At 39.1% G+C, this 17,360-nt stretch overlaps 1 protein-coding gene across 17 annotated transcripts in view; it reads right to left on the bottom strand.

Annotated features, from left to right (window-relative positions):
* Window positions 1–17,360, bottom strand: part of EPB41 (erythrocyte membrane protein band 4.1) — a 173,059-nt gene that overhangs the window by 32,809 nt on the left and 122,890 nt on the right. For 5 of the 17 annotated variants that reach the window (XM_037057194.1, XM_037057202.1, XM_037057200.1 and 2 more), the window contains 6 exons: window positions 15,857–16,062; window positions 12,572–12,628; window positions 12,372–12,413; window positions 11,375–11,437; window positions 6,250–6,426; window positions 4,461–4,511 (listed from right to left, as the gene is read on the bottom strand). In XM_037057194.1, coding sequence (XP_036913089.1) covers window positions 4,461–4,511; window positions 6,250–6,426; window positions 11,375–11,437; window positions 12,372–12,413; window positions 12,572–12,628; window positions 15,857–16,062 — 596 coding nt within the window. Of the gene's footprint in view, window positions 1–1,384; window positions 3,146–3,888; window positions 4,077–4,460; window positions 4,512–6,249; window positions 6,427–11,374; window positions 11,438–12,371; window positions 12,414–12,571; window positions 12,629–15,856; window positions 16,063–17,360 lie in introns of those variants that run through there. The other 12 variants (XM_037057191.1, XM_037057197.1, XM_037057204.1 and 9 more) reach the window with 9 other exon arrangements.

The following is a 17,360-nucleotide window of genomic DNA, read 5'->3' as shown; positions in this document are numbered from 1 at the left end:
AATGTACTATATCTATGAGATGAACTGTTTAAGAGTGTAAAGAATTTGGAAAGACATTTTTAACTTAGTAGTTTTAAGTGCTTGTTCAAATACCAATAGGAGTAGATGGAAATAAACACAGCAATTTAATTGCTTCCTTTCATATAAAAAATTTCAAGAAGTTGACGGGTGTTTGTTTTTCAGTTTCCGTCTTCCTGGCCCCTAAAAGACCAAGAACTGAACAATAACCAGAGCTCCTGGTGCCTGGAACCCGTTACACATTCTTTCTCATGAGGCAGGTTTGTTTCTGCGTTACTAGGTGGAAATCTCAGCGTCAGGCAGGTCTCAGTGAACTTCTCGGTCACCCTAGGAGTAATTAATAACAATGGCAAGGCAAAAGCAAGGCTTTCTATTGGTCTGTATTAATAACTTCAGTCCAAATTATTTTTTAATTATCAACCTGCCATTAAGAAACTGAACCAGGGTAACACCAACCAAGGGTGTCCTATCTTTTGGTGTCTCTTTTGGTGACCCTGGGAAAAGAAAAGTTGTCTTGGGCCACACATTAAATACACAAACACTAACAAAAACTAATGAGCAAAAAAAAAAAAGGTTTTAAGTAAATGTATGACTTTGTGTTGGGCCACATTCGTATCCATCCTGGGCTGCATGTGGCCCGTGGGCCATGGGTTGGATACCCCTGAGACACAGTTATTAGGATCTGTCTCTGGTATTAAGAATAGAAGCAAATATCAGAAGGTAACAAAAACTATTTCCAGTTTTACGTGACCAACATAGACAGCATTAACTTTAGGTAACACAAAACTGTAATGTCCAACATTTTTCCTCCGATAATTGTGTTGGGTACAGCTTTTGGGCCCGCACTGGCCCTTCTCCTCGACGTCAGGGAGGGTCTGTGAGAACCCCCGCTGCACTTAAGAAAACTGAAAAGGACTGTTGGCTTCCACCAGACTTAATGAACTTGGAGTAACTCCAATACAAAGGGAAGCAAAATTCAAGGTGAAGTTTACAATAATAATTAATAAAATGCTGTGTATAGGAATGAAAACTGGAAATATAATCTGAAACACTGATAAAAGTACCAATAAAATTCTAAGATTACTTCATTTTTAGTTCCTTGATAAAAGAATATAAACCAATGCTACGGTTTTGTTTATTTCACAAAGTTGTTATATCTCTATTTCACAGATAAAGGGGAGTACTTATAATGATCCCTTTCTGGGTTAGAGAATAACTTCGCAATGTTTCAGGTTGACTTGAGGTCTTTTATAATGAGTAAATCAATAAATATTCTTAATTATAAACATTTGTTGTAAACAGACATAGTCTGTGACGTGAAGATACACACTCGCTCCACATTTTTAAATTTAACCCAATCTGCTTCCTTTCCCCCTTTTTTTTTTTTTGGAAAGCTTATAATCACAGAGTAGCACTTTTCCGGAGTACCAGAGAATTTTTTCTGCATGTCCACAGAGACATAAAACAATAGCGGTGAATGAAGGACCAAAGATTCTTGGCTTTACTGTTCGTTTTTTTTTTTTCTCTAAGAAGCCATCACCTTCAAAACAAAAAGTCTTGTGTAGCAGTTTCATCAACTGAAAAGCATTAAGAGGTAAAACAAAGTGCAATAATTTCAGTTTGATAACCCTGTGGACTCAGATTCCAAAACAAATATTGGAGACAACATTAACCAAGTCATCCATATTGGTACATTCGAGTGCCATAAAAAGCAAGCTACATGCAAGACTTCATTAATGCAGAGGCAAAAATAACAGGTTAGACATCCGAGTTGTGTTACAGAGGGCACGCTCATCTTTACTTCAGGGAAGTCTGGAAAATCAACATGCAAACAGAGGACACACACTTGTCACACAGAACTCTAGAGCTCACAAGGCCATCAATTAAAAACAACTGATTTCAACACAAGTATAAGAACAAACATGTCTGAAATGTATCAGAAAACGAAATATATTAATATATTTTTTAAGCTTACCATATGGCTAAATATTGCTTCTAGCGATATAATTACTTAAGTCATAAAGAAGTAACACAGTATTTTAATTCAGAAGAGGGTATGTTTATGCACAGATCTTGAATAAATCTGTATTCCAGGACTTTTAAAGATGGGCAGAGTAGTCTGGGAAATTCAGCCCTGGCTGGAGGCTGAGTCAGGGACACCAGCACCATTGTCCTTAAACCACCAACATGTCACTTGTGAAAAGATGGCATTTAACCTTTGCAGCTCTCTTTTCTACACCAGGCAGGAGAAAGTTGTTTGTCCCTGAACGTCTCAGAAATACACATAAAGAAGGCCACAGAAGACAAAAGCCCTTTTCCCAAAAAGGCCTTTGTATATACTGGTTTGATATCGCCAGAAAGGGAGTGGTTTTGGATTCATAGATTAAAACGTGTCTTTTTAAGGCTTTTGAAAGGTTAGCAAGTTGAAATTTTTTTCTTAAGTTACAAAGCCCACGCCACACAAAGGACGACAGAAGACTAGGGAACTACCCCATCTGATGTTTCTACAGAGTCTCCGGCTTTGTGTGAAACACTGGCGGAAGGACGTGGCCACACTAAGTGGAAACACGCAGAATAAAAAGGTGAAAGCTGCTGGGGAAAGTACCAACTGCCAAGGTTAAATCCGATTTTTCTACACTTGTTAAACTTCAGGAAGGAAAGCTGGCTTGGGCAATCTATTCCTACTCCTTTGCGCCCCATAATACATATTCTACAAAGGGTAACATGTATTGACAGAAAAATGGCCACAAGAGCTTTTCTAGGACAGTGAACTCTCAGGATCGGAGAGCATCACACAGGAGATAACACGGGAGAAGTCGATGGTGAGTCTGACAGTTTTGGTCTTGACATTTCGGACGAGCACCCTGTTTTCCGGTCACAGAAAGACCAACCACCACACAGCCAAGGCCAGAACCACGAGAAAAGACATCATGAAAGGAAAACGAGGAGACTGAAAAGTACTAGAGTAGAGGCGGCACTTTTTGAAAGACTCGTGATCCTCAGGGATTGGAATAGAAACCTTGGGAAGAATGTCTTCATTCTCTTGCTGGGGCAAAGCTCTTTCAGTGGCTCTCTCTTGCCTCTTAACCTTCTCTTCCTTCTGCACTAGCAGAGCACGTCCCTGTGCCTGCTTTCACGGTAGAAGATCGAGAAAGACAGAGAAAGATGAACAAAATGACAGATGAAAAATGCTTAAAAATGATACTTGGGGATGTGCAAAGGATTTGGGAAGGTCTTTCGGACATTCTATTGGACTTTACTTTGGCAATTTACCCCAGCAAAGTTTTTAGAACAATACTCCATACATAATTTTTAAAAATGAATGGACACTAGAAGCCCCGAAAGTTCAAGGAATCACGGACTTCCTTATAGTACTTAGTCACCTTCGAGGATATTCACATAGGAATTTGGGCTCATGTTTCATTGTTTTGTTACTATCAGTTTTTCTCAGGTCAGCTGGGCAAAGCCAGTAATGAAGCATTCTTCTTGCCATCACAAAAGTCACCTTTATTACAAAGAGAATGGTAGAATATAAAAAGTTATCCTCGTATCTCTCATATAGGTTTAAAAAACTGTAACAGTTCATTTGATACGGCAATTAGCTTTTGCTCAAGGGAATAAAAATCTGAATCCTATACATTTTAAAGACTGCAAAGAAAAAAAGTATAAAAGTTCATATGTGACTTGAAGGTCTACTAAAAAAAAAAAACAAAAAACAAACCCACAAATCTTAACAATGGCAAACTCCCTTCCCCTCTCTCTCAGAATTATGGTTAAAAATAATAATGACCATTATGAAGGTTTACACATCACATTAAGCAAATACTTCTGACATTTTTAAGGAGAATTATTTTTTTTATAATTATCCAATTGTAAGCCCCCCACCCCCAAATTTCTGTACTCTGCCATCCAGTCAAGACAGACGTTATCTATGAAAGGAAAAACTTGGCTCTCAGTTCTCTCAGCTGAGCCAGCCTCCTCGGGTCAGTTTGGAAGTTGGACACGGGTTCTTTGCACACCCCTAAGTGATATGTATCAGGGAGAAAGTAGCCGGGGGACTGGTCAGCAAAGAAGAATAAAAGGAAAAGAAAGGATGCAAAATTATAATAATGATTTTTAAAAGAAAATAAAGGGGAGAAGAAAGACAACATAAAAAGAATAGGGTACAATTAAATTCATTTTTTCTCTGAATCCATATTTATATCTTCATGCAGCTTTTCAACCAGCCATGCGCCAAAATAAGCAAATTGAAAGCTGCGAAAGCTGCAGCGGTGGAAATGTCATGTGTCAGGTCAAAAGGCGGTATGTGAGAATCTGCTAGTGTAGCCAAAAGAAAAACAATTATTCAGCAGCTGCTGTTTGATTCTGGAGGGATCATCTGCTTAGTGCCATGACAAGAGCAAACTGTGACTGAGAAGCACAAGTGGTAACGGCAGCTTTACCTCTGGCCCACCAACCTTTCTTTCCGAGGGAAGGATAGAGGTTGTCTGCACCTGGTCATACACAAATTGCATACATTTCAGTTGCTTGTAATGCAACACAAAGGCTGTCAAAGGTGGAAGAGGCGTCCCCAGAGAACATAAACATTGTCCTAATTATATTTTAAAAGGTAAGATATGCCAGAAAGTGGAATTATCCTATGTAAAAGGTTGTGACAGTATAGTTCTCACTTATTCCACTGTTCGTTTAGAGGGTATTATACACAAACACAGAGCGAAAGTGGCTTGACTATCCCCACCAATCTAATTTAATTTATAAAGAGTTGTTTCTTTAAAAGTCCACAGGATGACACAGCCATTCCCCAGAGCTGCCCTGAGATGGTTTCTGAAGGCTTTCCTATTAAGATATAAGACATTTTCTGGAACTGGAGACTGATTCAACTTTACCAAACCTCATCCAAGAAAGTACTGTTACTTTTTCAAAGCAGTTAAGCATCTTTTATTATTTGTATGGAGTCCAAAAGAAAACTTCTAGAAAATATGCAGTTACCAGGCAAGAGAGCAACAAGGCATCTTCTCTGTGAGAAAGTCAGTTCAAAGGACATTAGCTAGATTTAAACTACGAAACTAATGTCCCTATCCATCAGGGCATGGAGACCAAGAGGACAGTGAATAGAACAACTGCATCCCATCATCTCTGGCAGCTCTATTTGGCTGCCCATCATTCAGGAATTCCCCACCCTTACTCGGTGAAACTGGCTCGATTCTATTTAGAGAGTCATTAGCCAAGTTTAACCACATTTTGAGAAATATAAAAAGTACCCTTGGTCGACCAACTTTTATTACCCTCTCCAGTTCCAGAAACTAAATAAGTTGAGTAGGTTACCACAAATTCTAAATATAAAAACAAGTTTTTTTAAATAATTAAGATATCACTTTACCTTTCTTAACTAGAATTGTTAATGCTTTGGGGGGGAAACAAGCATATAATTTAAAAATCATTATAATCACTCATTGAGTCACTGTGACTATTTACACAAATATTTAGCCTGCTAGGCTAAAGATTAAGTAAAGACTTTTTGAATATATGCTCAAGGTGACTTTTTCATTACATATATTCATTACTTTAGATGTAGAATTTCTACAATAGGTAATGAGAACAACGACAGAAAAGAACAGCCCCTGAAAGATATTGCTGGCTTCCTCTAATTGTGACGATGGTACAAAACAGTGAATTAAAAGTTTGATGTTACTCATAAAGATAAAGTAAAAAATCAATAGTTTTTCTAAAAATGAAACACAACCATTACTTGGTATTCTACATTCTCTGGCTTAGGGGCCTCCTGGGTTTATTACATAATTGTGATCAACCATTCCAGACATTTCTAGGTTGTGCAAATGTTCAAATAAAGTTTTTTAAAAAATGAGTATTCCTTTCCAATTTTGACCTTACTAAATTTAGTACACTCTCTAGTCCTTGAAGGCACAGTTTGAACATAAAGTTCCATTGGCTTATGGCCAGTTTGCAAACGCACACTAGCCTGCAGCTGCAGAGCGAGTTCTCCAGTCAACTCATCTACCAGGAGCTGTGAGTGGCTCCCATAACCAGACTGGGTTGTCCACGTGACTCAGCAAACAAGTGTTTGATGAATGCCTGAAAGCTGCCATGAATTTGGTGGAGGCACCAAAAATAAATTTCAGCTCTACACTTTCTCTCAGATACAGAACATTACTATATAAAAACACTTATTTCACTCATTCTCCCAACTGGTCATGCGGACAGAGTACTCACTCCTTCTCCTGTGGGGATTTGGCCATTGATGTTAAGTGATCGGAACGGGGAGTGAGTGGATAAGCGTTTGTCCCATTCACTAGGCCGTGGTTCCGGTACAGATTCCATAAAGTTCTTTTTCAGCTCACTGATGCTGGCGTGATGTTTTTTGATCTCTTCTTGACTTTTGTCTAAATCCTACAGTTGAACGGAAAAAGATGCAAAACAATAAATACTCAGAGGAATAAAAAACACACCAAGGGAAGCCCATCACAGACTAGGGGCATCGGTAGAAAACACACCACATCCAGGAGAGAGATTACAAATCCAAAAATTGCATTCAAATTGTAAATATACAACATGGTATATTTGCTTGCTTTTTTTTAAAACAAGGTGCTTTTCTTGGAAGCAATGAAGCATCATAACCCCACAGCTCTTAGCGATTATATAACCCATAAGGAGCTCACTCAATTTTACAACTCTTCTTCCCATTATGACACAGTGCTGGCTCTCCAACTCCTCATCCCAGGAAGGTAATTCCACAACTCAATTAGCCTCAGATTGATATGAACTGATTTAGGCTCAGCTCAGGCAGGATGGAGAGAGCAAAAGACAAGGAGAAACTACTAAATAAGGGACTAGGTGAAAGATTCAGCTTTCATCACTGACTGCCTTGAACTGGGGTAGGTTGGACTGGACGCTACCCCTCTATTTCTACCTAGAGATAGTTTTGCTTCCCTATTATTAGGGGGCTGTTGTTGGTTTTTGGTAGACAGGAATAGCCCTTTCTTGATATAACAATTTATTACTGGTACATAAAATTTGAATCACTATGTTGTACACTTGAAACTAACATAATATTGTATGTCAACTACAATTGTTTAAAAAAAAAGACATTCCTCTGGGAGAAAGTAATTGATTCCAAGATTACAAAAAAGAAAAAAAACCGTTGAAATTCATGACTCAGGCCTTCAGAGCAGGTTGTTACTATCCCTGAGTAATTACTCGGGGGTATGTAATATAATGGCTTTTTCCTTTGCCAATACTACTCACACAAATTAAAAGGCTTATGCTTTCTAGCTCCTGACAGCTTCACTTCATTCTTTAGTACCATTCAAAATAGGGACCTTCTTCACTAACCTTCAATGAATGGGGAGTGATTTAACAAGAATTCTTCAACTAGCTTATATATCTCCTTACAATTTAAAACACCTCAACTGGCCCTGGCCAGGTAGCTAAGTTGGTTGGAGTGCCGTGCCATGCACCAGAAGGTTGCGAGTTTGATCCCTGGTCAGGGCACATACCTAGGTTGTGGGTTCAGTCCCCAGTTGGGGCACATACAGGAAGCAACCAGTTAATGTTTCTCTCTCACACAGATATTTCTCTCTTGCTCTAAAAATCAATAATAAGCCCTAGCTGGCGTAACTCAGTGGAATGAGCACGGGCCTGCGAACCACACGATTGCGGTTCGATTCCCAGTCAGGGCACATGCCTGGGTTGCAGACCAGTTCCCGGCAGGGGGCACATAAGAGGCAACCATACAGTGATATTTCTCTCCCTGTCTCCTTCCCTTCCCCTCTAAAGATAAATAAAATCTTTAAAAATAATAATAATAATAAATAAAAATAAAAAAATAATAAAAACATATCCTCTGGTGAGAATTAAAAAATAAAAGAATACATAAAATACCTCAACTGTTCCAGCAGATTTGCATACTGGACAACTAGGGGTAAGCTCTTCAAGAGCATATTCTAAAGAGAAATGATCAAGACTAAGGTTAATAAAGCTAGACATAATGAGAAATATCTAGGTTTACATAATAGGAAGTATATAACAACTTTCAAAAGGGAGATTGGCCAGAAATAATCTGAGAAATACAACTTGAAGACAAAAACACAAATGTTCTTTGTCCAAAATGCTTCTCTGAAAAAACGCAAAAGATCTGTGCTTGAGACAAAAATATGTGGGAGCCCAGTACTTGATAAATGCTAAAAATTCTGTGTTTATTATATATCAAGGCAGCTCTGTGTCCAAGAAAAGCATAATACTAAATATATCTCCTAATATGCTCTGTGAATTTTGGGATTAGTCTTTTTTATTCTTCTAGACTCTGTGGGAAACAGCCTCATTTTGAAAAAAAAAATGATGCCCATTTCATTAAAAAGTTTCTTTTTCTGGAGCCGTTTAGGCTTTGAGTAAGTTAGATGTTCTTTTCCAAAGCAATGTCAAAGGGAAAAATAGCACAGGAAAAGAAAATCAGTTGGGACACAGGACACAATTTTGATTCTGAAGATATTTATTCAGAAAATTCATTTAATCGTCTATCCTTTTTATTCTTGCAAGAATGAACAACATGTATTTGCTTTGCGATCATTCAAAGAGAAAACTAACACACAAGGGCAATCCTGCAGCTCTCTGGGAGGAAGTGTGAGTGGAGCTCGTGAACACAGGCTTCCCCATAAGGAAACAACAGTTTGCCCTTTTGTTCGACCAAAAGCAAGAAACGCATATTTATTTACTAGCTAAAGAAAAGTCATCAACAAGAGCAGTCAAGGACTCAGTAGGAGGCTGAGAACCACCAGGCACGTAAGGCCCTGTGACTCAGCTCCTGACTGGAAATTAAATCTGCTTGGGCCAAAAACAACTGAACATTTTTGGGAGAGTTAAAAGTATGAATGGAGCCAAACAAAAATGAGCAAGAGATGCTACGTAAAACCGTAACTCTCGAGGTTAGTTAGCCTTCTAACATGAGAGATTTGTTACTCTTCTTGTCTAGCTTTTCACTGGCTGGAACCTAAGGAAATAGAGGTTTCAGTAACATCGGTAGCTTCTGAGGAAGCTTTCTCCATCCTTCTTAGCTGGCTCTGTTGGAAACCTGTGGGGGCACAGAGTAAAATTAAGATCTCTAAGGGACCTGTTCCAAATAGAATTTGTCATAGACACTTGCTACAAGTTCCCTCTGGGAGATGGAGGAGGAGGCGGTACATCTAAAAATGAACTCGACCTTATTTGTGCCAGAACAAAGCATTAGTGGGAGTGGGGGAGGAGTAAGGGGAGGAATGCTTTAAAAAAAAACTGCTAGAGTGACAGATAGGTTGAGAGAACTTCCTTAAGAGAAAAGAAAAAAAACCAAACTTTTATAATAACTAGAGAATGATGGTTAGCCAAACTTTAGCCATGTTCAGGTTAGACACTTTTGGATGCCTATCATATTATAATTTAAGCAGCAATCAAACCAAACCATTTAATATAAAATATTCTCAGAAGGTAGTTAGTAGTTTTATTTTTCAAACACACGCTTATTAGAAATCCCCTCTCACTGCCATCAATGAATGCTGGGGAAAAACACATCACACACAGGGACTTCAGGAGTCTCAGAAGCCATACCACACCTCGTGGAACGAATGACAAATATATGATTGGTACTGCAGGTTCCAGGTAAGAGGAAGCACTAGCCAAGACACAGACATGTTTAAAATTGGGAGATGTTGTTTTGCTGAGTTCAAGGAGATCAGCTGACCTCTGTCATTCTTCCTAATCCCACAAGAGGAACCATCCAGGTGCGGTTTCAGTTCTGGGCCAAAGCAAAGAGATGTAGCCGCCACGTTTGAAATGTCCTGGGGTCTGGCCTTGACCTCGTGTTACATGAGGTCAATCTATGTACAGCACTTGGCGTTGTGCCCGCCACACAGGACATGATCAATGAAGGCTGGCTATAATTTGTGTTACTTTCATCCAAGTAACTTAAACCTAGCAGGCACTCAAAATATACGTTTTACAAAGAAGATGCGCTTAAGTAATTAGTAGAGACCATTACATTAAATCAGACATCTACCTTGGGAAGTTTTTTCAAACTTCTATATTAATAATATTGACCACATTTAATACATGTTCATCTTTCAGGTCTCAGTGAAAATGTCTCTTCACAGAGAATTTCCTGCCCTTTTTATTCCAAGTAAATCCCCTCATTTAGCACAGCATATGGTTTATTTGCTTCACTGTTTTTATAACAAGTTGTAATCATTTTATTGCTAGTTGTTTATTTTTTGTTTTTTGTTTTTCTCCTCCCTACTCCCCCATGCCGTAAGCCTCCTGAAGGCAGGAATCATGTTTATCATCTTCCTATATATATATTTCCTTTATATCTAAGTTAAATCCTTGATATCAGAGTCTGCTCATTTCTTTTGGCTCTGTGTTGAGCGGAATTGCAAAATAATCTGGTCATCAACTTTTATATAAGAGTTTTTCAACATGTCAACTAACATGGACTCAGTTTTTTCCACACAAATTAATTCCAGTTTCCTTAATTTTTCCTTATGGAGTTCCCTCAATCTTCTAATGAGTTTTACATGTGTATTTCTTTATCCAATGTGGAGAGCCCAAAACTAGATAAAGTATGCAACATAACTCTGGTAAATATCTCACCAACGTTGAATGTAGCAGGAAAATGACTGTACAATTGCTACAGCAGACAGCATGTTGCTATTTCTGAATGGCGGAGTCGGGGGAGTGTAGTTTAAGAGTTAGATAGGCCCTATCTGAAATCCTGGCTTTACCAATTTACCAGCTCTGTGACCTCGGGGAAATTAACTAATGTCTCTAAACCTCAATTTTCTCATCTCTAAAATAACAATCTCGTACCCACACACCTGTTTCTAGGATTAAACTGTCTTCTGTCATAGTAACTACTCATTACTTGCTAGGCTCCCTCCTCTTCCTGTCTCTCGCTTTTCTCCCTCCAGCTGTTTTTCTGTCATTTTCTGGTACCCCCAATACTTTAAACCCAGTTTGAATTATGATCATTTATCTTACTTGTCCAGGTCAGAAGATAACACATTTGATGCTTGGGACATACAGTAGTTTATACTCTTGGAAAATTTGAAGAATTTTCCAATGGAACCACAAGAGGCAAAGGTAGTCCCAATCATATATTTTTTAGGTAAGTATGAGAGATGGAAGCCAGAGAGAAACCAGGTGAGATGGCTGCAGATCTTCATGTTCACCAACATGCAAAAGCTCTTTAAACCTAAAAGTCCCTCATGCAATGGCATGCAAAACCAAACGTGGCACAGAAAGAAGAGGCATCAGCAGAGAGTGCAGAAGGTTACAGGCAACCAACTGAAATAAGCTTCAAGTTCATACAAACCTCCAACATTAAATTGCTATGTCTGATATAAATGTTTTCACCATCTAGTCTCTCTCTCTTTTTCTGTGAAAATGAAAGAGGGAAAAAACAGAAAAGCATAAAAAATTAAAATGTCATTCTTGCGGGAAAAGACTGCAAATTGGCAAACCAAAAATTATTTAAAATTAAATGTCCACAGCGCAGCATATGCCAACATGAAATGGTCACAGAACCACAAAGACACACAGAGAACACAATTAGCACTGGAAAACGGGTGGCCTTGTTCATGAGTGATGGGAGGATGTGATGATGCTATTTAAAGAGACAGTGCTCCTGGCTTCATTGGCTTCTTACATAACAAGCTGTTTTATGTTCATTTCTGAAATTGAGCTGTTGAGGGGTTTTCTTAAAATACATGATTTTAAGAAGGTTTAAAACTCCATGTTCTACAGAGTAGAGGAATACTTTGAGACATTCGTTTTTTGACAAATTTCATACTCAGTAATACTGCAGAACGTACATCTCTAATACTTTCTGTAAGAGAGATCTATGGGCATTTTATATAAGATCATTCAATATTCTATTCAGTAGAAACTGATTCGCACCACTCTACAGCTGAGAAGTAAGAGGCACAGAACAGCCAAGCACAGTTATTAACAACACTGGCAGGTGCTATGATGGTTTCATAATAAATATGTACAAAATATTGCCAACAATTTCAAGAACATGGTGCCTTGTGGAATATTTCTTATAAAGTTTAATAAAGGATAGGCTCAGCCTTTACTAATTCTTTCATTTTCAAAAGGTATTTTGCTACTGGGAAAATTTCCAATATATAGTAAAGGATTATAATTCTTTGTGCACATACGCATATACACACATACGTCTATCTGCTATCCCAAAGCCATTTCTGGGTAAAAGAGATCAATGAGGAGGACGGGTCACTGTCTTTTTAATGCACTGTGAAAGTCAGCACGGGCGACGCTGATGCAGTTCTGTGAAGTGAAAAATGGCTAACCTTCCTCATTCTTATCAGATCTTCCGTTTTTCCTGCAAGCTTCTGTTTTGCCATTATTAAAAAAAGAAAGAAAGAAAAATGATAAAATATTGGCTCACTGAAGTTTGTCTGAACCTTCGTTTTATATTTTTTTTAAGGAGGGGGGAAGGGAGACATTGAGGAGGGAGGGGGAGAGGAACGAGTGGCCTACTGGCACAAACCTGCATTTGGTCACCATTTGAGGTGGGTACTGTGACCTCGATGTGGGTTTTTTCCACCTACATTTAAGAAATAAAGTGGTAGAAACATTTTAGGTTAGTAGGTTTTTATGAATAGCATTGTTTCCAAATAAGCCACATCTTTAAGCTGGTTGTGAAATAAGCTGATAGGTAACCACCATGATGCAGCCTTTAGGGGGTGTCACTACCCTCAAGGGGAATCTGTTAGTTCACCAGCACATTTTCAAGGCTGAAGAGATAATATGGGCAGCCAAATGAGCAAAAGAGAAAATTAAGGTAATTATTGAACTGATGAAGCAAATATTACATACTTATTTACAAAAAAGTACTTATTAAAGATAATAATTAGGCTTAAATAAGCTATGTGTTTTTGTGTTGCTTTTTAATGATCTGAAAGTACCTTACGTAACATTTAAAAAACAAGTCCACAAACGAAGGTATCAATGTATGACACTCACAATAGTTAGAAACAAAAAGAAAGTCTCTGTAGTTAAAGCACATGTAAATAAACCACACACAACAGCAAGCAAGTAAATACAAAACATGTTGTTAAGTGATCAATACATTTAAGGAGGCAGTTTCATCCTCGAGTTTATTAGACAACAAAACATCAAAATAAACTTAATCCAAATTGTTACTGATGCATGCAATTGTCACCAAGGTCGGTTTATACACGAGCACACAGGGCTCAGCCGCGATTCCCAACACACCGCAATCTCCTGTCTAGGGAGTTGGAACCCACGCCTTTGGTGAACGGGTAAGATCCATCCTTCATACTAGGAAGAGAAGAGCTAAAGCCTCCTGCCTAACTTTGAAATATCTTTGTAATAGGCATTTTATACACCCCAAATGGAGTAAGTATAAATTAAAAAAACCTACACGGACTATTAACAGGAAGCATAATAAAGTGAGCCATGCCTAATACACTGGATATCTCAAAACGAGGAAACTGTTTTTATTAAGGGTCAACTCAATCACTTTGCATCGTTAGGTTGTTTACAGAATCACATCACTCAGTCATTTTGACATACGCTTTTTAATCACGCTTGGCAGCATTGCTTTGAAGTACAATGTCACTGGGCTATCTTCTCTAGGACTGAACGTGAAGCACCTAAGATAATACCAAACGCTGTGACACCGTCAAATCACCAGCACACCCAGCAGTAGCACCGTTACCTGCCAGAGGCAGTTAGTGCACAGTGTGGGTCAGTGCTCCGCGGAACCCCAGGATCCCGGCTGTGTGGCCACTAGCAAGTTACTTCACCTCTGAATTCAAGTTTTTTACTGATAAAGTAGAAGTAAAATCTCCACAGAGTTATGGACGCTTAGCAAATGGTGGTTTACAATTATTTTGTAAAGTTTAACTTGCTTGTATAAATGAATAATGACTTATTTTCTTTGGATGCTTAGTAATCCAACAGCAAGAAATTGGGAATCTCTATTTCAGCGCAAGAATGGAGGCCCAGTAGCAACAGTATGTGCCTCTGTGTGCACCCCGGGACAACACTGAATAGGATAAAGAGGTACACACCTGCAAAGTAGGTCTTGCCAAATGTCTCAAGATGCCAAAAAGCTCTAACTGGTATCAACTTAGTGTCAGGTAATGAAACGTACACACTTACACTTTAATAGTAGTATTATTATTATTGCTCCATGCAATAAATATTGCTTCAGGTAAATCCCATAATTATTTTCTAACTGCTACAAAAAAAATCAACTCAGAGTCACTCTTAATTCTGTTACTACTATTATGGTAACAGAGGTTATCAGAGGTGGCTTCCAGTCTGATCTCTACACAAGTTTCTCAAGACAATATAATATAGAATTAAGTGGGGAGCAAGCACTCAAATGGGGAGCATATACCAGAAAGTGATCTCTCCACTCTGCCAAGGTCCCAAGAGCAAAGAGAACCTTTCCTGAAGGTACTTGTGTCTGCCTATAGGCAAAAGAACAAGTTAGCTGAAAGCCAAAGGAACCTCAGCTACTCAGAAAGAGTCCCTTGCTCACTCCAGTCATCTAACTCTTTCCAGTTAGTATGACAGTTGGAAGTGCCAGGTGAGAGACCCTAGCATTAAAGACTGCAGTTGACACTGACCCTGATGTCACCTGTCATGCGCACTTGGCTGGGTACAGAAACGCAAACACCCACCCTTCAGTCAGTTTCCCTCCTCTCTAGACTCAAGTTGGTCTCAAAGGACAATAAAACTGCATGTCATACTGAACAGGTTTTAAAAGGATATTCTACTGATTATGCTATCAGTTTCCCCAATTTCTTTCTCCCCTTTATCCCTGCTCCACCCTGTACCCTGCCCTCCAGTGTTCCCCTCTCTCCACTAGTTCATGGCCGTGGGTTGTACACAGAATGAACAGTTTTTTAACACAGTCAAAGCAGAGCCAGACTGGCCTCTGCTCCACAGATAAACTAAGCAGTGAACCAACTCCAAAGGCACAGGGTTAGTCCATCCGCCAAGGTGAGAGCACTTTCTAAGATCTCACATGGTTTTAAATTTCTTAACAGATGTAAAAACGCCATTTTTCCTGTAAAGACTGTGTCTATTAATTCCTGTTGTCAACAGTGAGACTTGTATTTCACTAAATCTGAACTAGTGCCTCAACTCCACCCCTGCTTAAATGTGTTTGAAAAGCTGACCAACACATAAAAGATCAGTCCAGTTACTGTTACTCCTGGGAAATCTAATTAAATTGGTAACTTTTCAACAAGGTTCAGTGACTGAGGGTACAATCAAGTCAGAACTGTAAGCAAGTATATGGCCTCTTCCACAGACGAGAACTTCCCCCATTTTCAAAGCTACTTATGGTTTCAACAGCCACAGAGATGTGCTTCACGCAACACCTGGGTACTCTCAGGCTACGCTGCACACATTTCCAACTTAGGGAAATCAAACTATAGCACAGCTTGCTCTTAAAAAGGAATGTGGAGATTCCTTCTGGGTGAGGAAAATTTAACTCATAAGAGCATACATCACAGTGCTGCCACATTTTGTGGACTTCATTTTTTTAATGTAAGAGTTTGGTAAAGGTTGGATCATGTGAAAACTTCTGTGGGACAGCTTACAGTCTTCATGACATAATTCTATGAATGCATTTCACAGGTTCATGGGAGATACCTTCTTCCAGAAAGAGTGAGGAAGGAATAACTTCACTAGGATCCTGTAGGAATCAGTGCTTTGAAAACCTTCCTGGTCAAGGAGTTACCACCTGTAAAGCAGAAAGCGAACCTGCCAGACCCTGGGACTTAGGACATACCTGCCATATTTCTGTGGCCTCTGGCTCAGCTTGCTCAGGAGGAACTTCTTCCTTTTCCACTTCAACCTTCACTGTTTCCTTCTGGTCTTTAGAAACCACTGTTTTCTTGGCAGGCGCACCTGGCACACTGCCTTCTGCGTCCTGTCTCTGAGCAATGGCTGGTGCGGAAGTGGGCCGGGAACTTCGGTCTGTTGAATCGACGGCTGCTGTTACGTGAGAAAAGGAAAAGAGGGGAATGAGTGAAGAAGGGCCACTGCACCACTTCAGAGTCACCAGGTGACACACACGAGTGCTCCAGTGTCCCGCGGACTATCACACAGAAGGTGCCAAAGTAAGTCACCAGTAGTGCTCTGCCAGGTCACTGATGGCACTAAGAAAGCCAAAACAGAAAAGCTAAAATGGGCCGGCGACCGTGTTCTGGAACGGGGGCTGTGGATGGAGGCGCTGACATCAAAATAAGAAAAGAAACTGAAAACTTGCTTTATTAAAACGTTAGCAATTGTTTAACCTTGCAATATGTTTGTTAGTTTTAAGAACCTATAATGCAGTCTATGTAAGGGAAACAGTTAATTAAGCTTATTTCTTCCATAAAGCCTTTTTGAAATAAAGATTTATTCACTTTTGGGTAATTTCAAGAACCTAAACATATATTTTAGGAAAAAGGATTAAGTCTGAATTCTCCTGTTATGGAATGATTACAAGATAACTTGATAAATGGATCTTCTAAGATATGTATACTTTTGAGGATTGTTTAAGGGCAAATCTTTGAATAAAAACACGTTGATTTTTAATACGTCATTTGATTAACATAATATGAATTCAAAACCTTTAATCTTTAAAATAAACAAACAATGCTCAGCCCCCAACCTTTTGAGTTTTGTTCTACCATCCCCTCGAGTCTTATCGACTTGCACTAGAACCCCTGTTCTCCAGAATATTTAGGGCAGCAGGTCTCAACCAGAGGCGATTTCACACCCCCAGGAGTACACAACAGTGCTGGACACGTTTTCAGTTGCCACACCTGGGAAGGGAGTGGGGGGGGGTACGGGCACCCACTGTGTACAGGCCAAGGCTGCTGAAGTTAAGAAACCTTAATTCTGGAAAAAGGTTATGTATAGATTATTTTAGAGAGAATATTCAACGTAGGTTTATGATGAAATCTGATCTTTTCCCAGAGCTCATATTTCCTTTGGTTTGGACGATTTGGCATCTCGGTTTAAGGTCACTTACTTCAGAACAAGCACGCACACTCTTGTGATTTTCATCTCTGTTCTTCCAGGGGCTAGAAGAAAACACCTACACACTTCGTAGTAAACCTCACTTTTCTAACAGTGTCCAGAGTTACAGTGTTTCCACGTGATTTAATATTTCTGATAACAAATTACCTTTTCATGTACTGATAGGTCTAAATTTTAAGTATTTTGAATGAAAACCTCTACCATTTTGTTTTTTTAAGAATATTTTATTTATTTTTAGAAAGAGGAATAGAGGGAGAAAGAGAAGG

This window comes from Sturnira hondurensis, unplaced genomic scaffold (assembly GCF_014824575.4).
Source record: "Sturnira hondurensis isolate 20B ecotype Veracruz unplaced genomic scaffold, ASM1482457v3 Scaffold0009516, whole genome shotgun sequence".
Lineage (NCBI taxonomy): Eukaryota > Metazoa > Chordata > Mammalia > Chiroptera > Phyllostomidae > Sturnira > Sturnira hondurensis.
This window is presented reverse-complemented; position numbering and strand designations above follow the sequence as displayed.